We start from the raw sequence: 27,214 nt of genomic DNA on the forward strand, positions 1-27,214 counted from the left end.
AAGGGGACTAAAAAATTTCCAAACTTTTACAAGATCTCTTCTTCCCCAGTTTATTGAGATAGAATTGACATATATACATGATCTCTAATAACATGTTTATGGATAAATCTGAGAGGGCTTTTATCATGCCCCCATTAGCAGGGTTATTTTTAAAGGGGAGACTCATTTACTCTAATGTCAATGTCCACAGATGAGAATTGACACTGGAAAAAATATCCCATTTTAATTAATTGGTTAGTTTATATTTAAAAAGAAAAAAACAGTTGGATTTGTTGAAATTGACTCAGAGATTATACCAGATTGAATAAACTATTACTATTCAAAGAGATAAATAATTCAAACTTAATCAATATGAGGCATTAAAACAGAAAAAGTATAGCATATTAACAAAGACAAGTAAATTTTTAATTTCTTTCTGCTTGGTTTTTTTTGAAGGGAGGAGGGCTGGATGGAGAAAGACTGTAAAATCTCCCTCTTCCAGCATATGCAAACACACATTGTCTTGATTTATTTTAATCAGAACAAGTATTTCCATCTCCTCAAAAACAATTTTATGAACTATCTCTAATTTATAGTACTATAAAGACAGTGCATCCAGTCTGCACAAAATTTCATGGCAAACTTTACTATAAAACCTCAAACCTTTATAAACTGTTTTAAATTAGCTTTCCTATGCTTTGGTAAACGTGTTTAATAGTGACTTAAGTAAATCTAAGGTAGTAAGACTGTGACTGATTGTTAGGAGTGAAGAGGGATTGGTCTTATTACATAAAGACCCTGTTTAGGATTTTCTTTTACTAGTCACTATCAGTCAAATTCATTCCAAGTATTTAACATAAGTGCTGCTCTATGGTTTCCAAAAGTGGCCTATTTTCCTTGAAGAATAGGTAAAGACCAGCAATCATCCTCTGGGATTTTGCTTTTGCTAAGAGCAAGTAGAAAATTCAGTTGTATTTGCTCTTCTCTCCATTTACTCTTTCTGTTCTCGGAAGGGAAGATACTTGGCGGTTGACCCTTTCTACCTTCCTCAGAGTATCCGGTGTCTATCCCACACTCTCTTTGGACTGCTGGTTTGGTGCACCGAAGAGCAGGTAAGAGGAAAAAGAGGAAAGTCAGAAGGACTACTCCAACTGAAAACCACATACACATATAGACTATAACCACTACGTCACTAAAATTTTAAAGTACGAATTTAGTAGTCTTCAAAATGGTACAACCATACCACAGATCTCAGTAAAACTGCAATATATCAAGTTTTATCCTCCATTTCAACTCTTTAACCATCAAGGAACTAAAATGAATCAAAATTTCAAAACCTGTGATTATAAGCGAAGGTTAAGTCTTTAGAGCAAAAATGTAACCCCAAAATTTAGGTTGCTAATCTTTTCTTAATGAGTCACTTATGACAAAAAGTAGGAAAAAAAAGTAGAAAACCTATTAACCTTAACTCTAGAATTTAAAACAATATCAGCTACAAGTCGTCCAACAGAATCACGACCAACTCCCAAGTTATCCACAATAAAAACAAAATCCAGAAAGCAGCTTGATTGTCAGTAGTTATCAGTTTCCATCTTCTTTAACCCATGTGAATGTTTAAAGACATGTGGTAGAAGAAAAGGAATCACACTACTTCTAATGTTCATGGTAACACTCTCCATGAAAACATCTAAAGAAATCTCAAAATTTCACATTTAAAATTAGAACTCTATTAATAATCAAAAAGTTAAGGTGTTTTCTGTATCTCTCTGATCTGTGTATTTCTAGCACTTTACAGAGAAATGTAGCAGAACTGTTAAGAGTTTACTTTAGGCAATTTTGAACTTTAATTTGTTCATAATCCAGAAGCTAATATACCAAAATATTTAAAAATGAGTTGTGTTGAAAAAAAAAAAAACCTACAAAAAGAATTTGAGAGATTTCCTGCCATTGAGACAGATTTACAACCAAAAATTTTAGATAGCAGTGGAAAAGTACACTGAATATTTTACTGAATAGCTTTTGCCATTTGAATATTAATATAGCATCAAGTCTAATAGCTACTAGTAGCACTGTTTCCTCAGTAGTCATCACTTACATAAAAAGTTCCAAATTTATATAAACTTAGAAACAAAATCAAACCTAACAGTAAAGATATTAGGGCCTGTTTTTACACCTTTGAGTTAATAATGAATGAAATCAGAACTAAACCTAATGAAGGCACTATTGTAAACAGCAATCCACACCACAGCCCCACAACCTCAAAAACAGATTTCCACTGAGTACTATGCTATGGCCCTTTAAAAAAGTAAACTAAGCAACTGAAACATTACAAAGGAAATAGGAATTATGATCTCCACACATGTATGTATCCTGACATAATAAACTACTTGTCAGCAGTACCTTGAAATCTTCTAAACTTTAAAAGTACTAGTTTTTGAAAAAGCCCACTTACCCACACTAAAGTTTAAATAGTCAAAACATTTACCTAAATCAGTGGTTCTTAGAACTAGAGTGTGCGGCAGAATAACCTGGTGCTTGTTACTACATAGTGCTGGGCCCCTGACCCAGGGTTTCTAATTCACTAGGTCTGGGGTGGGGCCTGATAGTACGCATTCCTCACAACTTCTCAGATGATGCTAAAGCTGCTGGCCCAGGGACCATCTGCTGAGAACCACTGGCCTAAATTATTAATGGTACATAAGCACAGCCCTAATTGAAAGTTTGGTCAAGATGCATGTAAACAAATAAGGATAGAATACTTTAATGCTTCAAGAGAGCACTGATAAATTCACCCTGATTACATTAAAACATCTACATCTGCTTCGTGGTCTTCTTCAGTCACTTTCAAGGACAGAACTTCTTCATTAAGGAAGAGCCCACTGAGCCTCTCCTTCCGGGCCTGCCTCTGCTCTTTCAGCTGCCTTTTGCGTAAGGCCTTCTGCTGTAGCTTCCGCTGTTTGGATCTCTTCTGTCAAAAGAAAAATTTCTAAATCAGCAAAATTCAGTTCTGGCATATTCATTCCAAAACTGTTTCATGGTCAAATTCTTTATTTCCAGAATTTTTACAGGTGTCAAAAGTCCTCTGCAGTATGATACTGGTTTCAGTAACTCACCCACTGGCTTGAAAATATGACTGCAAGATTCTCTATTTATGGTATCTGACAAGCGACTCTTCTAATAAGGAAGGGACAAAACTTGATCATTTTGACTAGTTATGGATAACCATTTCAGACTTTTTAAAAAAGTAGATTAAAGAACACTGGTGAGTGCAGAATGAACAGAGTCAACAATTCTGAATACAAACGTGGAGAACATTGCTAAAATCGCTAATGCTTATGATTTTAAGGTGTCCTTTATCCAAAAGCAATAGCAACTTTACATCTGGGAAAAAATCATGTATTGTTCATATTAAGCAAATAGCATCTTAAAAGCCATTAGAAACTCAGTGGGTACTCTATGCCTTGTCACTAGTGACTGATGCCAAAAAGGAGTGACTTCATATCCAGAGGAATCCCTTGGCAACCAACAACACTGGCCGTTTCTGATACTTAATTCACAGCCAGGGACGGAATCATTATGTATCTTCCAGTCACCACTGGGTTCCCAAAGAGTCACAGAGATACCCTTATCAGCCATAAGTTAGCTCCATATTGTCACCACTGCAACAGTTGAATCCCCCTGGCTAAGTATCACACTTATACTTCCTACTTTGTGCCCAATTATGTTTTAAAGAAATTTTCAACTGTGAAAAGAGAAATTAGAGAAAGCATTATTACATTTCTTTAAAGAGCTTAGAAGTAACACTCAAGAGTAAGACAGTTAAAACATATAACACACACAAGACATACAGAAAACTCTTAGGAGCTAATAGACAGCAACATCAGCAACATAGTGAGATCCGCTCAGTAGTGAGTTGCAGTCAATACTGCAATCTTGAGACTCACTCATTATTTCCATCAATTTATCTTACTTCAAACAGACACAAAAATCAGATAAAATTGAATGTGATGTGGCTGTAGGTCAAAACAGTATTGCAAAGCCCTCATTCTAGAGGGCTGTGATCAACAGCAGAACATACTGCTTGATCAATTAAAACACAAACCCACAGCATCTAGACTGCAGGGTAAGTTTAACTCTTCAAGAAATTTATATGAAGGAGTACAGATGTTAATATTGAAAGGTAAAGTTTTGTATTGATTAGACGTTTTACTTTTGAATCCCGAATCCGCTCTGCTGCACTTGCAGACAGGTTGCTGTCACTGTGTGCTCGACTCATGTTGGCACTGGAGTTTGAAGCAGAGTTTCCAACACTGGACCCACTGCTGCTTGCAGAACTGACCATGCTGGCACTGCTGCTGCTGGCGCTGGCACTGGCACCGCTCACTCCACTGGTGCTTGCACAACTAAAGTTGCTTCTCTTCCAGGCCTCTCTTGCAGGCCGTTGTCGAGGACTATGCTCCTTAATATAGTTTCTGACCTTGGGACACACAGATAAACACTGGTTAGTGCTGCCCCTTGATGTCCTGCCTTCAAAATACTAAATAAAAATACTGCTCTTAATTGAAAAGTTTATCAGAAATACTATAGGTTTACACAGATTTATGGAATATAAGGACAAAAGGAATAATTAATGTAGAAACAAGTACCGGAAAAATGGACAATGCTTAAAATTCTAAAATGTATATTATGGAGCAAAACTTTAAAAGCACAAAGAATGTAAGTAAATGGAAGGCTACTAGCCTCCACATGATTATAAGAAAGTAACACTGAGAAATAGAAATTAACAGCAATTTAAAATTGAGAAAATTAGGCATTTCTTTTAAAGGTCTCCACTTAACATGATTTAAGTAAGCTCCTAATTATATATAAAATTAGGATGTTTCCTAAATCTTAGCTAGGGGCCCATGGTACCTGGATTCAAATGCAAGGCATCATATATCATAATAATGAAAAATGAACTGGAATGTAGAAAATAAGTGTGTGTGTTGACAGAAATGCTGAAATGAGAGAAGTTTTTCATAAATGACTTGCCCAGAATCCCAAAAAGTTGAACATAAGTATTCATATTTAGCTATGTATCAGAGAAAAGAGAGCAGTAAAAATTATATCAAGAAAAATGCCTGCAATGTGTACTTCAGAACATAAGAAGGAAAATTCACTGTTTTACCCCAGCCAGGCTCATTTACTCCGTAAGACTGCTCCGATCTCTCAACTCAGATGTTCGATTAAGTTCAGCTCTTGATAAAGTATTTTGATTCTGTCAAGCAGTCTTTTGTAAGGTGAGTTAGAATAAATCTATACCTTAAGCATAACTATGCCCTTTAAGTGGTAAAATTAAGTTTCAAAACCTATGCAATTAAAAAGTGGATTCCAGGTCCAATCCACATGATCTTGGAAATCAGAAAGGTAAGATGGTCATAAAACCTCTTAAAACCACATGTTCTCAAATATTAACATCGTTTCTTTCCTAATACAGCATTTCACAGCAGAGGCTTTGACCTTAATTATCAACACATTTACATGTTTGTTCAAGCCTATGTTTCATAAAAAAATGGTATTTTCAATAGCCATACAGTCTGTATTTCCTTTACATACCTGCTTCAATTTTTCATCTGTGAGACAGTTAAGCTCAATAATAAACTCACTGTCTGTAGGGGAAATTTGAGCAGAAGGATCAATTATTTTAATAATATCAAGTTGCTCCCGAAGACCCATCTCAGTACTGACTTTACGACTCAGATATTCAATATATTCCACCTATGTGATGAAAAATTACAATATACAAGATCAATGCCAAATCCCCTCATCTTTCACCATATCATTAAAAATGTATTTAAAATATCAGAAACACTACTAGATTTGTTTCCTGCAAGACAGTTAAAGTTCAAATTCAGATTTACTAAGCAATCTGCATTTACCCAGTAACTATAAATATAAAATAAACTGAACTTCACATATTCTCTTAATATATACGCTTTTAGTTAACAATGTTGAGACCTCTACCTGTTCATCATTTGTCATCGCACTCCAAGGAAGCTCATCTAAATTCCGGTGCTTATTTTTCTTTTTAGGAAGCAGGCAAGGTGAACTTGGAATACTGGGTATGACATCAGAAAGCACATCACTCCCACTGGCAATGTCACTGCCTGGTAACTTTATAAAAGTAAGAGGAGGAGGTTGGGAAAGCAAAAATTTTAAAAATACACTTAACATATTTTATACCCTTTCATACTGTAAAAACTACTTTAATAAAAGACTAATGACAAATAGAGAATCAGAAGACATTAATTCTGATCCACTCCTATTTTAGACAAAGTAGCAACATCAATCAATATACTCTTTGTATACAGTCATTTATTCAATGAGAGATATTTTCCAAAAGCTTAAAATTATAATCAAGACTTGATAAAATGCAAACTTAAGAGTCAATCATCATTAAGGCTTTTAATTCATAATGCAAATGCATGCATAACGAGCAAGGAGCACTGGTCTCCATCTCAGGAGACCTGAGAGATCTGACATACCTGGCTTTTGCCAGACACTGTGCTAGACATACCGCCTACATAATGACAAGTAAATTGTGGTACCTACCTTCATGTTTGTGTCAACAACCTCGAGACAATTAAAATAATTTAAAATATGCTGTTAATAGCAAAAATATATACTGTAATATAAAAATATATACTGTAAAGATCAGAAGCATTATGAAAGAGAACTATGACAAGGAAAAGGGACATGGACACAAAGGAGAAATGCAAGTCTCATATACACAAAATTTAATCAGTTTAAAGTGATACAAACATCAAAAGTAAGTGCTATAATTTTATATTGCCTACTAAAAGCCAGTTAGGCTAGATTTAAATTCCTAACTACTTTATGGAGGTACAGCTGACATACAGAGAACTGTACATATTTAATGTATACAACTGGATGGGTTTGGACCCATGCATATGCTTGTGCAACTACAATCAAGGTAATAAACATAGCTATCACCTCTGGAAGTCAGAAGGGATTTCATTTTAAAGAAATGCGTCTAAGTTTTCCATAATTTTTTTTTCTTCTACAAGGAGTATATAACAACTTCCAAAGATGTTTTTATAAGGTACAAAACATCACCCTTTTTGTTGTGCTATAAGACTTTGTAATTATGTCTGAACTGTGAATGATTATGAGGCTTTTGAAGTTACCAAAAGAAAAAAGTCACAATGTCTTTTAGTCACAAAGAAGACGGCAATCACATGTACTTGGCCTCCTATTGCACCCATAGTACTATATAACAGGTAGAAGAGATTCAAAGGGGTATATAAGCCACAGTCCTTATACAAGAACTTAGGTAGATAATATAGTAAGTATATATACAGTAACACAAACACACAATTATACAACATAGCACATGATGAATAGTAAGATGACAGGTCATCATCAAAGGATAAATATCTAGCTGTGAACGGAAACTGCAAAATTAAAGTTTAAGAGCGCTACTGGGGAAAGGCATTGGGGAGTCAATGGCACAGAAGAGAGGAGTGAAGCCATAAAACTGGGGTGGATCAGTGTGCAAGGCGACTATGATGTTTAGAACGAAATTGTCTAAGTTGGCTACAACCCTTAAGAACCATATTTTCACTGTGACAGTCACTGATGAATCCAAGTACATAAGTAACTTCTAACAATTTATATGATTTCCTTTAAAATCTCAGTAACATTACGTGTTTGAACTGTTCACCCTTGGTCCTAATGTTATCAGTGTCATTAAAGGATGACTGTTGAATGCACACATGAAAGCCATCTCTTTTTTGGTCTTTAATGTCAAAAAAAAGTTTTCCCTTTGAAAGACTTCTAATCACAGTATTACTACACTGAAGATCTTCTCTGGGGTACCTAAAACAAAATAAGACACTCAGTATCAGGTGAAAGGCCTCCGCCCACACTTCAAACTACTTTGATAGAGAAAAGAACTCTCAAAATTTAAGAAAATTTAAGAAAAATTTTCTTGTAAATCTTCAGTAAATATTTGCTAGGTGACACATTTTATGTGAAACACTGAAATTTGTACTTTTAATTCTGGTTACATATCTGTTAGAGGGACAGAGTTGTAAAAAAGGCAATTGGTCACTTTTTTCAGGGCAAAGTAAAGTGATTTCAAATAGAGTTCAAACCCTCTGCTCACTAGTCCTGTGATGCTGTGGTCGTTAGTTTGCTTCTTTCAGCCTCAGAGTCTTCAGTAACATGGTTCATACCATTCACTCCAAAGATTTGAATGTGATTAAAAGTTTAAATGTTGTTAAAGGTTTAAATGTAGTAACATGTCTGGCACATAGGTGACACTCAATAAATTGATCTATCTTTCTTTTCCCACTTTTTGCCATGGTTTTGGACCCTTGAAAAAGGTGGCATTAGCCCTCAGAAAATACCTTATGTTGCTAATAAAGTGGCTGGGTTAAGTCTCACAAGGTAGTATCTCAGAATGACTGAAGGGGGTATGGAAAAGACATTCAGGTAAGGTGAATACTTTAATAAAACCATACATAAAAAAAAAAGACAGTGGGGTGAAGGACACCAGTACAATTAAAACAGAAAATCAGTGCTTGGGATTTGACAGCTCAACAGAAGGACAAGAAAGCTGATATATAAAATGTAAGGGTAGGCCAATAACATTTTCTTAGAAGAAGTAACTTGATGAAACCGAAGTTGAGGGAAGATAAGTTAAAAAAGGCATTAAGGGGCAAAACCGAGAGATGAAAGAGTGGAATTACTCAGGAAACTCTTATGACTGGCCTGAACTAAGATAACCAAAAATGGAAAGAAAAATTGATACAGAAATGTAAGTTTTTAATTGAAAAATAATTTACAAGATTGTTTGATAATAGAGAGGACAAAAAAAAAAGTCAGATAACCATAAGTTGAGAATAGAAGAAAACTGATGATATTTCACTATCATACACATAACCCATCCAGGGTGATATACTCAAAGGCCTCAATTTTTACAGCAAAAGACCTGTAATCAATGTTACAGATCTTCTAGTCCAAAACCCTTATTTTACAAATAATAAAAAATTATGTCTGGGGATAGTCACACAATTAGTGATAGTATCCAAAGTAGGACACAAATCCATTCTGCATTGCAGGAAGTTTGGAATGAGAAAACAATGCAATTTGGGATATGGAGAGCTTGCAGATATAACGAGAGAAGCAAATGTACGTATCATTTTAAATAACAAGTCATTTTCAAGTACACTTTAAGACATGTCAAAAAGCAGTCTATTTTTACCTTTGGAAACATAATTGGAAGTTGCATTACTGACCAAGAACTCGGCATCAGCTAATATGTTAACATTAAATAACAAGGTCATCCAAGTGGAAATGTCAAGTAGTCACTATTGGAGATATGAGATCAGAGCAGCAGATATACAGCAAAAATAATTGTATGAGTTCCTATATATTTATTAGAACAGCAATTTTCCATTTTATAACTGATAATATATTTCAGGACAAAAATGTTTAATAGTTCTCATTCCATATTTTTCATGGGCAACACTATTTGGTAGACTTATAATCAGTAACTGTGACATATAGGAAGAATTAAATCAAACCGCTGCTACATTTTCTGCAGTATGCAGCAAAATTTTATGAATCAGATCACTTCTGTAACAACTGATGTATAATTTCAGATTGCTCCTCCAGGTTTCAAGTATGACAGCTGAATTACTCACTCTTTAAATTTTCAATGCTTTCCTGCTCAACAATAAAATAATCTCAAGCACTATGGATAGTCAAATATATCTTTAATACTAAAAGGACTGCAAAGCAAAGAAAATTAGGAGCAAAACAAAATGCCTTCAGATGCTTAAGTGCTATTTCATTCTAAGGTTAAAATCCTACCTTATCAAGTTTAGTATTTCCCTTCCCAGAGAATCTGTGAACATTTCCATTTACTTTAAAAGTAACTGAAACATCTTTTAAGAAGATTTAAACAAATGTACTTTTTAATCACAACAGAGGTAATATAAATTTTTAAACTACAGTAAACCATTTTGGGTTTGTATTAAGTCTAACACATAATTTGTAATTATCTTCTTGGATAATTTACTGCTCATCATTATGAGGTCTGCTAAAGACAAGAGAGCATTTTGAACCTTTTAGCATATTTAAATAGCAAATATCCATGGTAACAGAGTACCCACACTTCAATTTCGCAACTGGGAAAACACATTACTAAGGCAGGCCTGATTTTTGTTCGAGAGCTGTAGTCGTTCATTTACATTAGTAGTGAGTGGTTAGGGATAGTTTTCTACTCTTAACTATTCATAAAATGATTGTAGAAGTCAGCAGTTAAAATTTTAAAATCCCTGTCACCTTGAAACATTATGGATATCAAGAATTCTAAATAAGTCACATGAAATAAGTAGGAAAAAATATTCCTCAGAATTATCAGAACTCCAATTGAATACACTTCATTAAGAATTCTTATAGTCTGATTTTAAATACAAAGTGTGTGTGCACTTGGAAAAAAAGAACAGCGCAGAATAAAAAGGTATTCCCACACAGGCACTTACTACTGTGTTACCTGAAATAGAAAAAAAATTGAAACAAATGTAAATATGGGAATAACAAATATGGTTTTCATAAGTTTGGGCACATCCAGTACCAGCAATATTATAGAGCCATTGAAGTCACTATGATGATCATGAAAAAGTCTGTACATTAAATGAGAAAATCTTATTACAGTATTTTATCCAGAACGGAACACTCCTAACTTATTCTATAAAACCAAAGTCATACATGACGTGACAGAAAAACTACAGCCCAACATCCCCAATGAATACAAATACAAAAATCCTCAGCAATACTAGCAAACTCAATTCAGTGGCATATTCTTTTTTCTTTTTTTTTAAGATTTATTTATTTATTTATACAAGCACTGGGTACAGTCAGAAGCGCGGGAGGGCGAGAGAATTCACCAGAGCCAGAGCGGGGAACAGAACAGGCAGACTGACGAAATACACTGCTGAGGGGAGCAGTGGGCACGGCAGGAGAGGTCTGTCACGCCATGTGGGGCCCTCACTGGCGGCAGGGGATCGAACCGGCACTGCAGAGGCTGTGGGCAGCTTTGCAGCCCAGCACTCAACTGCTGCATCAGTGGCATATTCTTTCAATATATACTATGAACAATTAGGACTTATACCATATTATAGAATGAAGGGAAGAAACTGCATCATCTCCTCAATAGATGCAAAGTATGACAAAATCTAATAACCTTTCAGATAAAAACACTGAACAAACTTGGAATAGGAAGAGAGATCCTCAATATGAAAAGGGCATTTAAGAAAAACCTGCAGCTGACATTAACTCTATGGGGAAAGCGTTTTGCTCCCCAAGATTAGAAAAAAGACAATGCCTGATTTTGCCACATCTGTTCAATAATATACTGGAGATTTAGTCAGGGCAATTAAGAAAGGAAAAACAATAGCTATCCAGGTTGAAAAGGGAGAAGGGATGCTATATTCACAGATGACATGATCTTAAATGTAGAAAACCTGAAAGAGGGGCCTCCCTGGTGGTGCAAGGGGTTAAGTCTCAGCACTATGAAGCTATAGGCAGCCACTGCAGCATGAGTTAGAACCCCGGGCAAGGAGCTAGCTAACATGGTGCAGCAGACCTCTCCTGTGTTGCCCGCTGCTCACCTCAGCAGTGTACTTCAGTCAGTCTTGCCTGTTCTGCTCCCCACTCTGTCTCTGGTCAATCCTCTCACCTCCTCCATCTCTGGCCTATACCCCAGTTCTTGGATGCATAAATAAAATAAATCTTTAAAAAAAAAAAGAAAACCTGAAACAACCCATACAGAAAATTATATATATACTCTATATATACACGATTGTATGGGTATATATATATATATATACATATAAACAATTGTGTGTATATATATACACATAATTATACACACACACACGAGTTGCAGGATACAAAATCAACATACCAAAATCAGTTGTATTTCTGTATACTCCCATGACCAATCTTACAATGAAATTAGGAAAATAATTCCATTTGCAACAGCATCAAAAGAATAAAACATTTATAAATAAAGTGAATCAAGAAAGTACTAGACTTGGACACTGAAAACATAAAAATGTTGCCAAAAAATTAAGAAAGACAAATAAATACATTCCTCTATGTTTATGTGCTGGAATATTTACTGTTTTTAAGATGACAACACCAATAAACTCAATTTAGAGATACAGTACAATCCCTACCAAAATCCTAATTCCTCTTTTGGCAGTAATGAACAACCTGATCCTAAAGTTCATGTGGAATTGCAATAAGGACCCCAAATAGCCAAAACAATCTTAACAAAGAATAAAATGGAAAGACTTATGCTTCCTGATTTCAAACATTACTACAAACCTGGAGTAATCAGAACAGTGTGCTACTGGCATAAGGACAGACATACACATCAGTGGAATAGAACTGAGTCCAGAACTGGGGCATGACTGGTGGCGCAAGGGGTTAAGCACCGCACTATGAAGCAATCCACAGCTTCTGCAATATGAGTTCGATCCCCAACTGGCCAGGAAGCAACCCATATGGTGCAGCAGACCTCTCCTGTCTCGCTCGCTGCTCCCCTCAGCAGTGTATTTCAGTCAGTCCGCCTGTTCTGTTCCCCATTCTATCTCTGGTGAATCCTCTCACCCCCTGCATCTCTGGCCTGTACCCCAGCTCTTTTATGCATAAATAAATATTTAAAAAAAAAAGAATTGAGTCTAGAACTAGATCTATATGACTATGACCATTTTCAATAATGGTGCCAAGGACACTAGATGAACAAAGAATAGTTTTCAACAGTGCTAGGTTAACTAGATATTTAACATGTGAAAGAATGAATCTGGATCCTATCTCGTACCATATATGGAAAGTAATTCAAATGGACCAAACATAAATGTAAGACCTAAAACTCTGAGAAGGAAACAGGTGAAAATCTGCAGGATTTAGATTAAGCAACTAATTTTAAAAATGACATCATAGTGGGGTGGGGGGCGGGGAAAGGAGGGCTTGGGGTCAAAATAAGGGGGTTGTAATTGTATGGGGAATATAAAAATAAAATTTAAATTAAAAAAAGTTAAAAAAATGACATCATAAGCAGATTATTCAAAGAAAAAATAAACATTAAATTAAAAACTTCTATGTATCAAAGGGCACTATCAAATAAACAGATGCTATCAAGTGAAAAGACAGCCCACAGAATGGGAAAAATTTCTGCAAAACATGTATCTGATAAGGCTCTGGTAGTCATAATATATAAAGAAATCTTACAATCAACTATAAAAGACAAAGGATACAATTTAAAAATGAGCAAAAGATTTACATATACATTTTCCCAAAGATGATATAAATGACCAACAAACACATGAAAAGATGCTCAATATCATTAGTCTTTATGGAAATGCAAATCAAAGCCACAGTGAATTACCACTTTATATACAACAAGATGGCTATAATAAAAAAGACAAAACAATCCCAAATGTTGACAAGGATGTAGAAAAAATGAAACACAAATATATTGCTGGTGGTCTTGTAAAATGGCAAACAGCCCCTTTGAAAAACATTTTGGCAGTTCCTCAGAAAGTTAAATATAAAGTTATCACATGACCCAGCAATTCCACTTCTAAGTGTACACCTAAGAGATTTAAAAATACACACCTATATGAAAACTTGTACCTAAAATTTGTTCATAGCTGTATTATTCATAACAGTCCCAAAATGGAAACAATCCAAATGTTTAGATTGTTATATGGATAAATGAAGCTGATAAATGAAGTGTAGTGTTTCCATACAGTGGAATATTCAGCCATACAAAGGAATTGCAATGGATTGATTGTTTGCATCCTTCCCATCCCAAGTCCATTATCTTGAAGTCTTAATTCCCACTGTGATATTTGGAGGTGGGGCCTCTACTAGAGGTGACTAGGAGAGGGTGGTGCCCTCATGATGGGACTCTCGACCTTGTAAATGGAGTAAGAGACCATAGAGCTCTGTGTCCCCTTCATGTGAAGACACAGCAAAAGGCAGCAGTGTGCAAACTAGGAAGGGGGTTCTCACCAGAAACTGACCATGCTGACATTCTACTGTGTGAAATGAATGTTTTCTGTTTAAGCCACCCAGTCTATGGTATTTGTTATAGCAACTAGTGCTGACAAAAAACGAAATACTGTTACTTGCAACAACCAACAACACAGACGAATCTTGAAAACACTATGCCTTGTGAAAGAAGCCAGACATAAGGGGCGACTATTACAGGAGTCCATTTATATGAAATGTCCAGATAGGCAAATCCACAGAGAAAGTAGATTAGTGGTTGCGAGGTGATGAAGGCAGGGGGTAATGGGAACTATCTGTTAATAGGTAAAAATATCTTTTGGGGCGATGGAAATATCCCCCAATTACACAGTGGTAATTAATGGCTGCACAACATTGTGAATATATTAAAAATCACTTAAAGTGAATACTCTTTAAGATTATTAAAATGGTGAATTTTCTCTTTAAGAGTTAAAAAAAACTGTATGTAAATTTATAACTGTATTTATAACTGTATATGAAACATGGAGTTGAAATAATACAAAATGTAAAAACAGGGGTTGGGAATTAAGTTTGTTCCTCTTTGAAAACTCAATTTTCAGGGTAGCATTGCCTATAAAAAGAAAAAAAAATGAAACTAAATATTCATTATTAGGGAAATGAGTAAATAAATTATGATACAGCTATCAGAAAGAATGAGATATGACAGTTGAAAAAGCAAAAGGTCAAATGGTGGCTAAAGTATGGATCCCATTTATGCGTGTTTTTAACACTGCAAACATACTTGCATCAGCACAAGTTCTTAACAGTGGTACCCACAGTGGAGTGCAACTTGGATACATTTTTGTCATTCTGTGGAATTTGAAAATGTCATAAAAATTATTTGAAAGAAAACAGTTGAGTCTTCTTTTCGAACACAACTTCAAGTAGTTAGATGGCTTTCAATCATAGCAGGCATTCCAATATCTGTTGAATTCCTATATGCAAGGACAGCTTCTTAAATAAATGTTATTGTCTTTTTACAATCATAAAATGGTTGCTGCCATAACATAATCTATATTTCCTGAAAAACTGCACTCATCACAAACATTACCAAGCAATTTTCCTCAGAGGCATTTTACAGTTTATGTGCCACAAGAGGAAAAAAATCACTGTCTGGTAAAAAACATCACTACATACAGAGAGAAAACAAATGGGAAATTATTTTGTATTTCTGATAACAGGTCTAAAAATTATGTATTTACTGTAATAGTGTTTGGTGGCCCTAGTTCAATAACATGACTGTGATGTAAGGATACTGTGTGTATAAGGCCACAAAGGTTATTCAGTATAATGTGGGAAGAGTAAATCTGCTTGGATTCATACATAAAAAGGTACTGATGATATATAATAATAGGAACATTGTACAAGGACTAAATTACATGAAAATCTACAAAATGCTATCTGTAGCATCAGAAGTTTAAAAGGTACATCAGCAAAAATATTCCATCTAATTGCAAATTGTCAAAACAATTCTTATTCCACATAATTCTTAATATTGCCAGGGGATCGCCATGGTTGGATAAATACTAGAGATAAATACTCTGAGGTAGAGATGAAAATATCAATACGGAATATAATGTTTTCCATACTTAAATGTACTAAAGATGGCAATATAAGGAAAAAAACCTACCTGCCATTCAAACTCGCTATCTGACCAATCCCAGTATGTGCTAATAGAAGAAGAGACATCACTGCAGACACTCCCTTCAGGGAATAAATCAAAAGAAGTGAAGTCTTGATCATCTAATAGGGAATAACAATCATCTTGATCTCCAACAGAAACTGATGAAAACAGTTCCTCACTGCATTCTGAGCTGGCCACACTTGTTCCACAAGAAGTTAAGTTCCACCTTAAAAATATAATACAAAAGAAGTCACAGCAGGTACTACAGAATCCACACAATTTAAAAATATTAATGGGATGTACTTAAGACTTTTATAAGGAATGTTAGTATATTTTTAGGTATGAAAATGATAACTATTTTAAAAGTGCCCTTATCTTTTAAGGATATATAGTAAAATATTAATGAATGAAATGTCTCTGGAATTTGTCCCAAAATAATAAGGACAGGGTTGCGAATGACTAGGGGGCATAAAAAACACATGTTGACATATGTGAGTAATTACTGAAGCTGGGTATATGAGATTCATTCTGCTATTCTCTCTGCATTAAGACCTGTCTGAAATTTTTTATAATCAAGTTTTTTAAAGAAAAAATGCATTTAAATTAGGAGTAAAGTAAAATCTTACCCATAAAAACATAGAGCACAGAGGTTATGAGTAAGCTCTGGAGTCAGATAAATTCAAATGCTTGCCTGCTGTTTAGTCTTAAGCAAAACAAGCCTGTGCCTTCATCTTCAAAATGAGGTTATCATGAAGACCACATGAGAATGCATATAGAACACTTAGTAGATAGGAAAAGTACTCAATACATGCCAACTATTTTTATTATTACTAGTATTATTAAAATATTATTACTAGTATTTTCTCTGTGGGGCAGAGAAGAGCAACAAAGTACATAAGTACAAGTTAAAATGTTTTAAAGTTTTTCCATATCAATGCTATATATTATTCATAAGAAAGTAGTGATAGAAATTAAATGGCCAATAGGTTCATTACTCAGCAATAAATAATCCAACATATTTTGGTACTTTTTTTCTACATGCGAATTTATTTTTTACAGAATCAGTACTCTGTGTACATATGTTTTAATACCCTGCTTTTTATCCACTTAACATTATCCACTGAACATTTTCCCAAGTATATTACTTGAAGATATTTTTAATGTCTATATAGTAAATACCCCATTGATAGTTCAAAATATGACAGTTTTATCATATTTTATTTAGCCTATTCTCTCAACAGTAGATACTTAGGCTGTTTCCAAATACTGACTCAAACCTTTTTGTTTATAATTACTCCTCCAAATAAAAGATTATTTGAAAGGAAATTGAGTCAAAGCCTGAGAACACTTCTAAGGCTGACAGTACAGTCAAATGCCTTTCTGAAAGGCTGCTTCAATTTACACTCATTTACACTCTCCTTAATAGCACTGGAACGTCCATTAAAATTTACGTTAGGAGAAAAGCATTTTTATATCAATTTTTATTTCTGTGATTGCTGACTAGATAAAAATTTAAAATATTTATTAGCTATTTCACTAGGGCATTTTTCTGTGTTAATGTTTTCCTTCTTGATTTTATAAGAGCTCTTCATGCATTAAGGATATTAGCATCTTGTCTGCAGTGTTTGTTGCAGAGCTATATACTTTTTTCCTGTGGCCTTGAAACCTACAAGTATGTTTTCTTTTGTAAATGTCCACCAATTTTATAATATTAAGACTCTTCATTGCTTCAGAAGTAGCCTAGGCAATTAATCCTTAAAATAATTAATTAGTATTTCTGATACTAATAAGGTACTGCAATAATAACTTCCTGAAGAAAGAGCCTATTATTTATCTATTATTAGTTTCTTATCCTTCATTAAATCCAGTTTTTTCCTGAATTATGTATTTCATTTTTTAACTTCCCCCCTTTACCTATTAGGTTGTTTCTCATCCCTTCATAAAATGCAGTATTTTCTTGAATTACGTATTCCATTTTTTCTTTCCTTTATCTATTATTAGGTTGTTTCTCATCATTTAATCCAATTTTTTCTTGAATTATATATTTCATTTTTTAATTCCCCCCACGATATTGTATGGCTAATCCTAATTCCTAAATTTCTGACTTAAAAGATTTGGAAAGACTAAAAAATTTAAGGCACCTTTTCCTTTAAGCTAAAGATAGAATATTTTAAAGCATCAAAACACACACACACACTCACTCACTCCAAACTATTACAATTCAGTAAATATAAAAGCAGATGCAAATAAGCTTTTATAAATAGGCGAAAATCTAAAATTCATCTAAAATCCTAGAATACTCTGTAATAATCCTTAGTTTCATCATATACTTCCTATGTAGGCAAATATCCTCATTAAAAAAATCAATAAACCTGGTAGAATTAACCAAATTTGCCAGATCATGCAACATCAGCATAAAAGCTGTGACTGGCAATCAAAAGTTCTATTCTGGACACAGAAATCCATATCTAGACTGTGTCCTGGTAAACAATTTTTCCCTGTCTTCAAATTACATGTGAATTATAGCGACCTCTATACATTCACTCATAGACATTCAGTTAGTATCTTCTGTGCCAAGTCCCGTGTTATACGGTAGGAAAAGCTGCTAAGATAGTTGTTTACAGTGAGAATTTTTCAGCTTTCAAAAATTCTGTAGAAATGTGTCTCCCCCCACAAGTAATAACCTTCCTTCAAATAAAACAAAAACAAAAACAAAAAACAACTGCCATACTTAATAATCCCATGATTAGATCACTGACAAGGAAGTCAGGAATTTGCTTGACTTTGTGCTCTTGCCTTAAAGTAAAAAAAGTATGTTTCTCCATGTTCAAGATCTATGATTATATAACAGGGTTCTGGGTGTTCTCAGAGGCCTTTTGCTATGTTTTTAAATTAACAGTGGCAAGTAAATTGGGCTCATACTTGAAGTGAGTCATTCACAAAATAGAAAAACAGTACATTTTACTAATAAAGATGCTAAAAATTCTACTTCTAATTTGAAGATATTATTTTCATTATGTTAAGGCAATGTTAATAAAAACAAAATAGGAAACACCCACTGCTAGTTGGAGCGTTAATTTGGCATAATTTTCTGAAAAGCAATTTGGTTGTGTGTGTGTGTAAAGAGCTTTAACAAGGTTCATGCCTTTGAACTCAGTAACTGCACTTCTAGGAATATAACCCTTTCCCCAAATAGAAATTTGGAAAAAAGATATATGTGCAAATAACATTATTTGTAATAGTAAAACAAATAAAGGGAAAATGCCACAAAACATGGGGAATAATTAAATGATATATCTGAGTACTGGTGTTTTCATAATCATTTAAAATACTATTTTCAGACTATTTCTTGAAAAGGAAAATGCTCACAATACAAGAGCAAATAACCTGGTCACAAATTATATATACAGTCTGACCCTGATTTTAAAAAAATTATATATGTAAATAGAACATTACAATACCATTACAATGTTGACAGCTGTTATCTTTAGGGAAAGGGATCAAAAGTGGTCTTCAAAGTTTTGTAGGTACTCACAATATTCTAAATTGAGCTTTTATAAAAAGGTGTGATTCTTCCATACTGTTCTGTTGGTTTTTAATATGTAATGAAAGCCATTGTGTGTGTGCTTAGCAGTGAGCTATTTATATTTACAAAGCCCTTACATCTTATTTCACTAAAAGAAAGCTACTACCTAACACTAAGATCCTGGCTATAACTAAGAAATTACTCACAAAAGAGACTTTATCCATCTTTAAAAAAAAATGTTGAAAAGAATGCCAATGAAATGGGATTTAACTCAATAACGAGGCTTGCTGCCCAAATTTTAATTAAGAAAGTAATGCCAAGAACACTTATCTGCAAGGCTCTTCATCAAGAACACACAAGATGATGGCATTCAATTCTATCTTGTCAAAATTAAGAAAAGCATGTGTGTGCACCATATACGCACTCTTCTGCAGCCCCTCCTCTCGGTGGACCTAATCATTTACCTCTCAGGATATGAATCCAGTCAGTGAGCGCTGGGGAATAAAGTCCCACTATCAAGCTGATGAAAGTCATCTTAAACCCAAGCCGTGCATTCATCCTTGGGAGACAGTCCCTTATCATCACCTGTAGTCATCAGTGAGTCCCTGCCAGAATCCCCATACAAGTCCCCTCATCCATTATGCCCACGGTCCCAAGTACAGGCAAAACCTCCCTACCCTACTCACTGAAATTCTCAACTGTCCTTCTAGTGACCTCATTGTCTTGGGATCATTACCCATCCATCTGATCTGCTCTGCAGTCTTGGAGGTAAAAACACTCCACGCCATTTCTAAGGTTAATTCTTCCATTTGGACACAGAAGTTCATCCCATCCATCTACTGCCATCCCACCCTTCCTTGTACTTTCAATTTTCCCTTTCTTGTGGGCTGCTTCTAATGAACTAAGATCTCAATTCTTGGAAAAGAAAAACTAAACAAGGCAAAAAACAAGTAAAGAAATCTTTACTACTTTCTCCAATTACTAGCATATTTCCTGTTCTTCTTTTCCCTGCTAAATTTGTTGAAAAGTTTCTTGTACTCTCTCAAATTTGTACCGCACAGTTCCACTTTTAAATGCTACCATAATTTCGGTTCTGAGTACTCCCAAATTTAAAGTTCTAGCCTACACGTTTTGCCAAAGCCTGACCCTCATTCTCAATTTGTCTTAGCCAAGTGCCCACACCAAATTCTTCCTGCCTGTATTACCTATCACGGAACCTGGTTCTCCCACTTGCAACTCACAGCTCTTCTGTACCTGGAAGACAGGAAAAGTGGGAGTGGTAAAAAAAAAAAAAAGCACAGTGGTCTCGGTGGTTTTTTTTTTTTTTTTTTTTTTTGGTTAATGGTGATTGAAATTGGGATTCTACAATCACATAACTAAGGAACTGCTTTGTACAACAGATCATTTTGTATCCTGCGATTGTTCAATGCCAAAGTAATGATGAACTTCTGAATGATGAAGAGAATAACACATTGAGTAGTAGTTCATATTAACCTGCATCATTTCACAATTTAATTATAGGACCTACCAACATCATTATTATCTATTCAATTTGACATTCATTTTTGATGATGGTAGAGGTTGCAGTGGGCAAGTGCTAAAAGAAAACCCACAATTACATCAGCAAGATTCTGTCCCCTAACCAAAGAAAAATGGTTTAAACACTATACACTTACCATATTGCCATCAAAATCTAAAGCAAGTTTTTTGGTTTACTGAAATTTATTCTTCCAAAATTTCAGACAAACCCAATTCAGTCATAAAATCCTCAAAGATACTTCTAGGAAAGTGTTAATTCTCAGGAAACTGACTGTGTTCATGTATTTTATTTTCCACTGAATCTAGACCACTGACATACCACCTCAAGTCACCGGCAACTCAGGTAAGCACTACCAACATTTAACCTTAGGGATTATAAGTGCATGACTTTCTTAGTTAATGAAAATTGCAAATGTAGCCCAGAGTCCAATAAATGAGCAGGCACAAAATTGCCATCATCATCAGACGCTTATCAATGGCATCACAGGTTTCTCCGGCTATCTGAAAGTGGATCACTCCCATTTGGTTTGATGTGGTAGGTTATTTCTGGGGTCTGGGAATGATGTTACCATTAATTTATATGGAATAATTTTTAAGCTTTCCCAGACCCCAAATATAACCTACCAAGTGACACCAAACAGGAATGCTCTACTTACAGAAAGCAGGGGAAACCTTCATTGAAACTATCTTCATAGCTTTCTTATGAGATGACGAGGAAAGAGCAAAATAAAGGAAAATCACGTACCCACTGACAACCATTCTACTTTCAGATAAATTTGTTTTATAAGGCAGCAGTACTCAAGAATTCAAGTCTGATTTTTGGGTTATTGCGTGAATCAGAGAATGACGTTATATGGAGGGGGGAAAAAGAGTGACACAGAGAACTCCCAAAACTAAACTTTGCCAACATACTTAATCCAGCTGTTCTACTTCTCCCTGAAAAGAAATGGCTGGAAGCTCATGGTCCTCCCAAATGCCATCTTGAGGAGGGGTAAGAAGGCAGAACATTCCAGAAGGTTTAGAAACCAAGGTAGCCCAGGGCAGATATATCATCTGTTGTTAAGTATTGCTAATGTGGCTTCCCCTAATATGTGCTAAAAGGATATGGAGAAAATACATTACAACCCCTGCTGCCATTCCAAGCCTTTTGAAAAGCTGGGTAGGACAAGGAGGTTTTGGTAAGCAGTATCTAGGAAAAAGAAAAACCAGGACCAAACAGGAACCTCCCCCTCTATTTTCACTGCTGTTTTAGGGAAAACAACCTTGACCTTATCACAGTCTAAGAAAAGGGTTAGAAAAACACAGGGAAAAAAAATGTAGTGGAAGTGAAAAAATAGAGCAGAGCATAAGAAAGGTATTCTGTGTAACTTGCTCCAATGATGCAAAACTTAAATATCAAAAATGTGCAGAAAGTATTACATAGCATCGATATGCTACATTCACACTATAGTCACATCACAGGTTAAACAGGCTTCTATGAGTTAGTGTCTAGGAAACTGTAAGGACCATTTACAACCTAGGAGCCATGAGTTCTGTTTCAAGTTTCATCACGCTCCAAAGCAGTGGTTTTGACTGCCAAACCAGGTTTTATGACCTTGAACTCAGTCTTTTCACTCTGAGCCTCAGTTTCCTTTTTGCAATGACATTTGATATAGTCCTAACAAATGTACTTACCACTTCCTTTTCACTTTTTCAAAGGTGTTACACTGATGTTCTGTATCATTAGTTAACTTTCAACACCTTTTAGGTAAGAGTCAGGTTTTATACATTTTATACATTCCTTGTACGTGGTAGCAGCTCAGTAAATTTGCACTTATTTAAGAGGTCGGGGGAGGGGGACAGAGGTGGACAGACTTATTCGTGCTCATATTGTAAACCTGCATCAGATAGCAGAACCAGGCTCCCGAATTCATCTCTAGTATTTTCCATAGCTGAACCGTCCCTTGTTCACCAGCCTCGCAGGCCTCTGCATATAGATCTGAAGTATCCACCTACATTAAAGATTGGGGCTATGTGTCTAACATCCTTAAATCTCCCAAATTTGGTGTAACACTTACGTGTTTGCACGAGACAATTCTCCAATACATTGTACCTTGCAATAAAACCAGGTAGTGAGTGCATCCTCTGAATAAATTTGTACAAGAAAGTCCATCCTAACCCTAGCTCCATCCCTCTAGCTTAGTCAAGGCCTTCCAGATTTAATCTTAGACGTTTTGGCAGGGTCTGAAGTGCAAGGGCAAGGGGTATAAGAGAGAAGGAAAAAAAAAAACAAAACCCCGAATCATGTGCTTTGCTAAAGCTTCACTAAAAAATGAGGGGTGGGAGTGGTGAGGAGACAGGGCTTGAGATAGGTTAAAAATTCAAAACAAGAAGATACTAGCTTTCCAAATGCCACCTTTCAATATCTCCGTGGCTTGGTTTGGAGTCATCCGAAAATCCACTCCAGAGCGTGCCGGAAATGGAAGGGGTTAAACTTTTGAGGGTGGATGGAAACCGGGGGGGGGGGGGGGGGGCGCGCGTAGATCTACGACTCAAGGGTGGGGGTTAGGGGATTCGCGGAGCACAGATGGGGGCGTGAGGAAGGGACAATCGCTGGGGTCAGAAGATGAATGGAAGGGTGGAGTGGAGAAGGGAGAGTAAAATGCCGGCCGCGAAGAAAATCAGAGGGCAGGGGTGAAAACAGGGAGGGGGAGTGGGAAGGCGCGCCGGTCAGAGAAAGGCGGGGGAGGGGGTGAATGGAAGGCCGGACCCCGGGGAGTGGACCCGACTCGGGGTTGATCGGGGGTTCTCGGACTCGAAGCAGGGGTGTGGGCGACCGGTTCCCGCCCTCGGCCGCGCTTCGTACCTGTTGGTGTGGAAGCGGTGGAGCGGGTCGGTGCGATGGCAGGACGACAGCTGGCAGCCGAAGTCGCTGATGTCCAGGCAGCCCGGCTCCTCGCTCAGGCAGGTGCCCACCCCGCGAGGGGGGCCCAGCAGCGGGAAGGGCTCCTCGGGGGTTAGAAACTTTTCGTACGAAGTGGTGGCCGACGTCTCATCGGACATGGCTGCAGAGGGCCTGGCGAGGGCCCCCTCTCCGACCCGGGGCTGCTCCCGCGTCCGCCCCTGCCCCCAGTCTAACCTGTCCGCGGGGGCCGCCTCCGCTCCAGGCTCTGCCCGCCGCAGCTCCCCGGCCGGCTGAGCGCCGGTGCCCGCCGCGGCCCCAGGAGTGCCGGGCGGCGCACGAGGCTGCTCCAGGCCACCACGGCCCGCCGGCCACCCCGTCCGCGCCTCCGTGGCCGCCGCCGCCGCCGCCTCCGTCGCCGCGCCACCGCCCGGCCCGGCCCGGCCCGCCCCGCCCCGCCCCGCCCAGCCCAGCCCCGCCCACTGCGCCGGCCGCTGGCGACAGCAGCAGTCCTCCAGGCGCCCGCCGGGAGGGGCCGGGGGGCGGGAAAGCCGCTCCCCGCGCCCCCTGGCGGAGCGGAGGAGGAACTGAGCCTGCGCTCGCCGTGCAGCGGCGAATCCCGGGCTGAGGCGCTGGCTGGGCCGGGCACTGGGGACCAACCTACTCCTCCTCCTCCGCTTTCTCTCCCGGGGTTGATGACTCAAAGCCTGCCGCAGCCCTGAGAAAAGGGACGTAGCCAAGGAGACACGCTACGGGTACGTGAGAAAGAATCCAGACTCCCCGGTTCCCAGCACCCTGGCTCTTCCTTCCCAACTGACCGAGTAGTTAGTGATCTCCTGCGGGGGTAGGCCGGGCACGGTGCAATGAATTGTAGGAGAAAGGAGCCAAAAATTGTTCTGGCCTCCGCCTTGATCACCTAACTCTGAAATCCACGCTTCAGTACCCAGGATACTTGAGGTGCTGGACATGTAGTGCTCTTTCATGTTCTGTACTCTCGCCAGCATTCAGGTTCTGCTTTGGAACGCCCTGCCCTTTCTCCCCTGCCAGTCCCTAAAGCCCCGTCTCAAACGTCACCTCCTCTGTGAAGGCTTCCCTGACTCCCCAACAAAATGTAAGGCTTCCTGCCTGTGTTCCCGTAGAAAATATATTAGGGAGCTTAACTTGTGTAACTTAAATCAACTTACTCGTTGTCACATACTGTTCCTTCTTCCTATGGCTTCACTTTATATTCTAGACAATTGCTCCCAGATTATAGGTGCATGATACTTTTAAAAATATTCAGAAGAAAAATCAAGATTGCAAATTTATTTTGCCAAATAAAGACAGTTTTTAAAACTACAACTATTTCATAAAAGGAAGCACATTTCATAAAAAACGATAACGACACACTCTCAACAAAAATAATATATTTAGATTTATGGGACAACTCATTATATTGAACCTTAAGGGAAGCATAGAACTAAAGAGTAGGTGGAAGACAGGAAAAGGAGAATATGTGGGAGGAAGGGAAGGAGAAAGGTGGTGGGAGATGTGGGGAGTTAGCCAAAGGAGCCCTCCTAAACAGTCTCAAACTCTCTGCCAAGTCCTACCAATGCATAAGAAAACAACTCCTAAACCACTCTTGAATTTATGTATTGTCTTGCTTCAGTTACTTGATGGCCTGCTGAATATGCCTGTCTCCTTTTATTTAGCTTGAAAGAAAGTATAAAGCACTGTGATGGTGACCTTCCCAATCAATTGTTCATTAATGTCTAATGGTGCTAACAATTAAAGAACTGTGGAGGTAAGGGTGATGATGAGGTGTGAGCTGTGGTCCCCATGCACCAATCCCCAGGGATCTGGGGCCAGTGAGGCGGAATAGGCGGTGGCTTAGTCCCCACAAAACAGGAAACTTAATTGTCCAGTTGAAACTAGAATCAAGTGCTGCATAATTATGTGGTACTCCAGTAATAGCGCCAGAAACCATTAATAATAAGCTAACAAAATAGTCTCAACATATGTATATTTTTACATATACTATAATAGTACAGTTTTTCAAACTGGTGTCTATTGACAGAGTCTGCTACTTTTCCACAAGTATGCTTCACTCTTTAGCATATTCTGGAGTATCTACAGTCCACATGTTAACCAACAGCTGCCATGTAATTAGGATATGTATTTAAAAGTCTGTTTTTACAATCAAGTTGGAAGAGGTATTACTACTTTATTTGCCATGACCTAGTGAGAAAGCAAATGAGATGATCTTCCTACTTCATAGTTTGTTATACAAATAAAGGTTTGGGGCTAGCTTGAAAAGAGGAAAGTGATGGGAAAGCAGAGTCCCCCACCACATTTACCAACATGTTGAAAGCCAAAAACTCATGCTGGCCTGTCAATAGCACATTCAGATTTCGAAGAACAGTTTTGTCTCAGCAAATATCTACACCCACATTAAATTAACATTATTTCTTATTTGTGCACAAATTGTGAATTTATTTTGGTGTTCATTTTGTGTGAGAGATTTATGAATAGGTAGAGTTTATATTTAGTGTTGTTTATGTTTAAGAAAATATTACAAAAGGAATTTACATAAATGCTTGCTTCCATGAGAATGATTTTCCTTTAAATGAGGTCCCTCCATATATTTCTCTGTTCAGATACACTGCTAGAGATACTTTCAGCCGCCCTACGAATATTACAATAGTCTGCCTTACCTCCAGGGGTGACGTCCCAAGACCCTCAGTGGATACCTGGAACTGCAGGTGGTACGGAAACCTATATATGTTTTTTCCTAAACATACACGCCCATGATAACATTTAGTTTATAAGTTAGGCACAGTAAGAGCACAACAATAACTAGTGATAGAACAATTATAACAATGTACTGTAATAAAAATTATGTGACTATATTTGCTTCTTCTTTCTCAAAATAACTCATTTTGTACCACAATCGAGCTAAGGATGTTATAGAGCAACCCCGATATTAAACGGGTTCCTGGCTGTGGGTCCTCACCCGCGCGCTTTAAAGGGACTTATGAATACTCTACTACAGACACACACAAAAGGTTAATAAAAGGTTTATTTACAAGAGAAAAGGAAATAAGGAAAATGTACAACTCAGGGAGAAAATAGGGAAATAAAGTCTTTAATGCGTCCTACCCGATCCGACAACCTGGAAACCGAAAGTCACTCTCAGAGCTGCGAGCTGGCGGAGAGCCAAAAAATGGGGACCCCCAAAGGCCACGTGTCTGCCTTTTATATCCACCTGGCTGCTTAACCCCACCCTCAGGTCCCAGCCACCTTCCCTTTGGTGGTGATGGGATTTGGAGTTCCCAGTGTCTTTGACTTTGACCTGGGGTGGGGGTGCAGTCCACAAAGCCTGTATGGAATTAGCTTTGGGACATCCTTTTCCCCCTAACAATTATAGTATAGGATTACTGGACATATGCTGTGTGTATAACATTTACTGAAATATATAGTAATAACATATCAATCCATCTTTACCAGGCTCCTAAGCAGTAGGAGTTGATGACTGTTTTGAATGTGCCCCTCTTGCTCCATTTAAATTTGTTTG

The 27,214-nt window shown here is 37.3% G+C and overlaps 1 protein-coding gene across 1 annotated transcript; it reads right to left on the minus strand.

The window, feature by feature from the left end:
* Positions 1-2,710: 2,710 nt before the first annotated feature.
* Positions 2,711-24,111, minus strand: FAM199X (family with sequence similarity 199, X-linked). The gene is made up of 6 exons (XM_037512154.1): positions 23,626-24,111; positions 15,722-15,941; positions 5,983-6,132; positions 5,575-5,736; positions 4,190-4,456; positions 2,711-2,947 (listed from the first exon to the last, which is right to left on the minus strand). Exons 1-6 carry the CDS (start codon positions 23,820-23,822, stop codon positions 2,777-2,779), a joined length of 1,167 nt encoding a protein of 388 aa, XP_037368051.1. The 5' UTR covers positions 23,823-24,111; the 3' UTR covers positions 2,711-2,776.
* Positions 24,112-27,214: the final 3,103 nt, after the last annotated feature.

The sequence above is a fragment of the Talpa occidentalis genome, unplaced genomic scaffold (genome assembly GCF_014898055.3).
Source record: "Talpa occidentalis isolate TD23 unplaced genomic scaffold, MPIMG_talOcc4v2.1 talOcc4.15, whole genome shotgun sequence".
Taxonomy (NCBI): Eukaryota; Metazoa; Chordata; class Mammalia; order Eulipotyphla; family Talpidae; genus Talpa; species Talpa occidentalis.

Bases quoted from the DNA above. Each gene is read 5' to 3' on its own strand.
- FAM199X (XM_037512154.1), bottom strand. From the start codon at position 23,822: ATGTCCGATGAGACGTCGGCCACCACTTCGTACGAAAAGTTTCTAACC. The intron at 6,133-15,721 runs GTAGGTTTTTTT...ACTTTTATAAAG, and splicing joins ATAGCGAGTTTGAATGGCAG to TTACCAGGCAGTGACATTGC. The intron at 5,737-5,982 runs GTAGAGGTCTCA...TTCATCACATAG, and splicing joins CGATGACAAATGATGAACAG to GTGGAATATATTGAATATCT.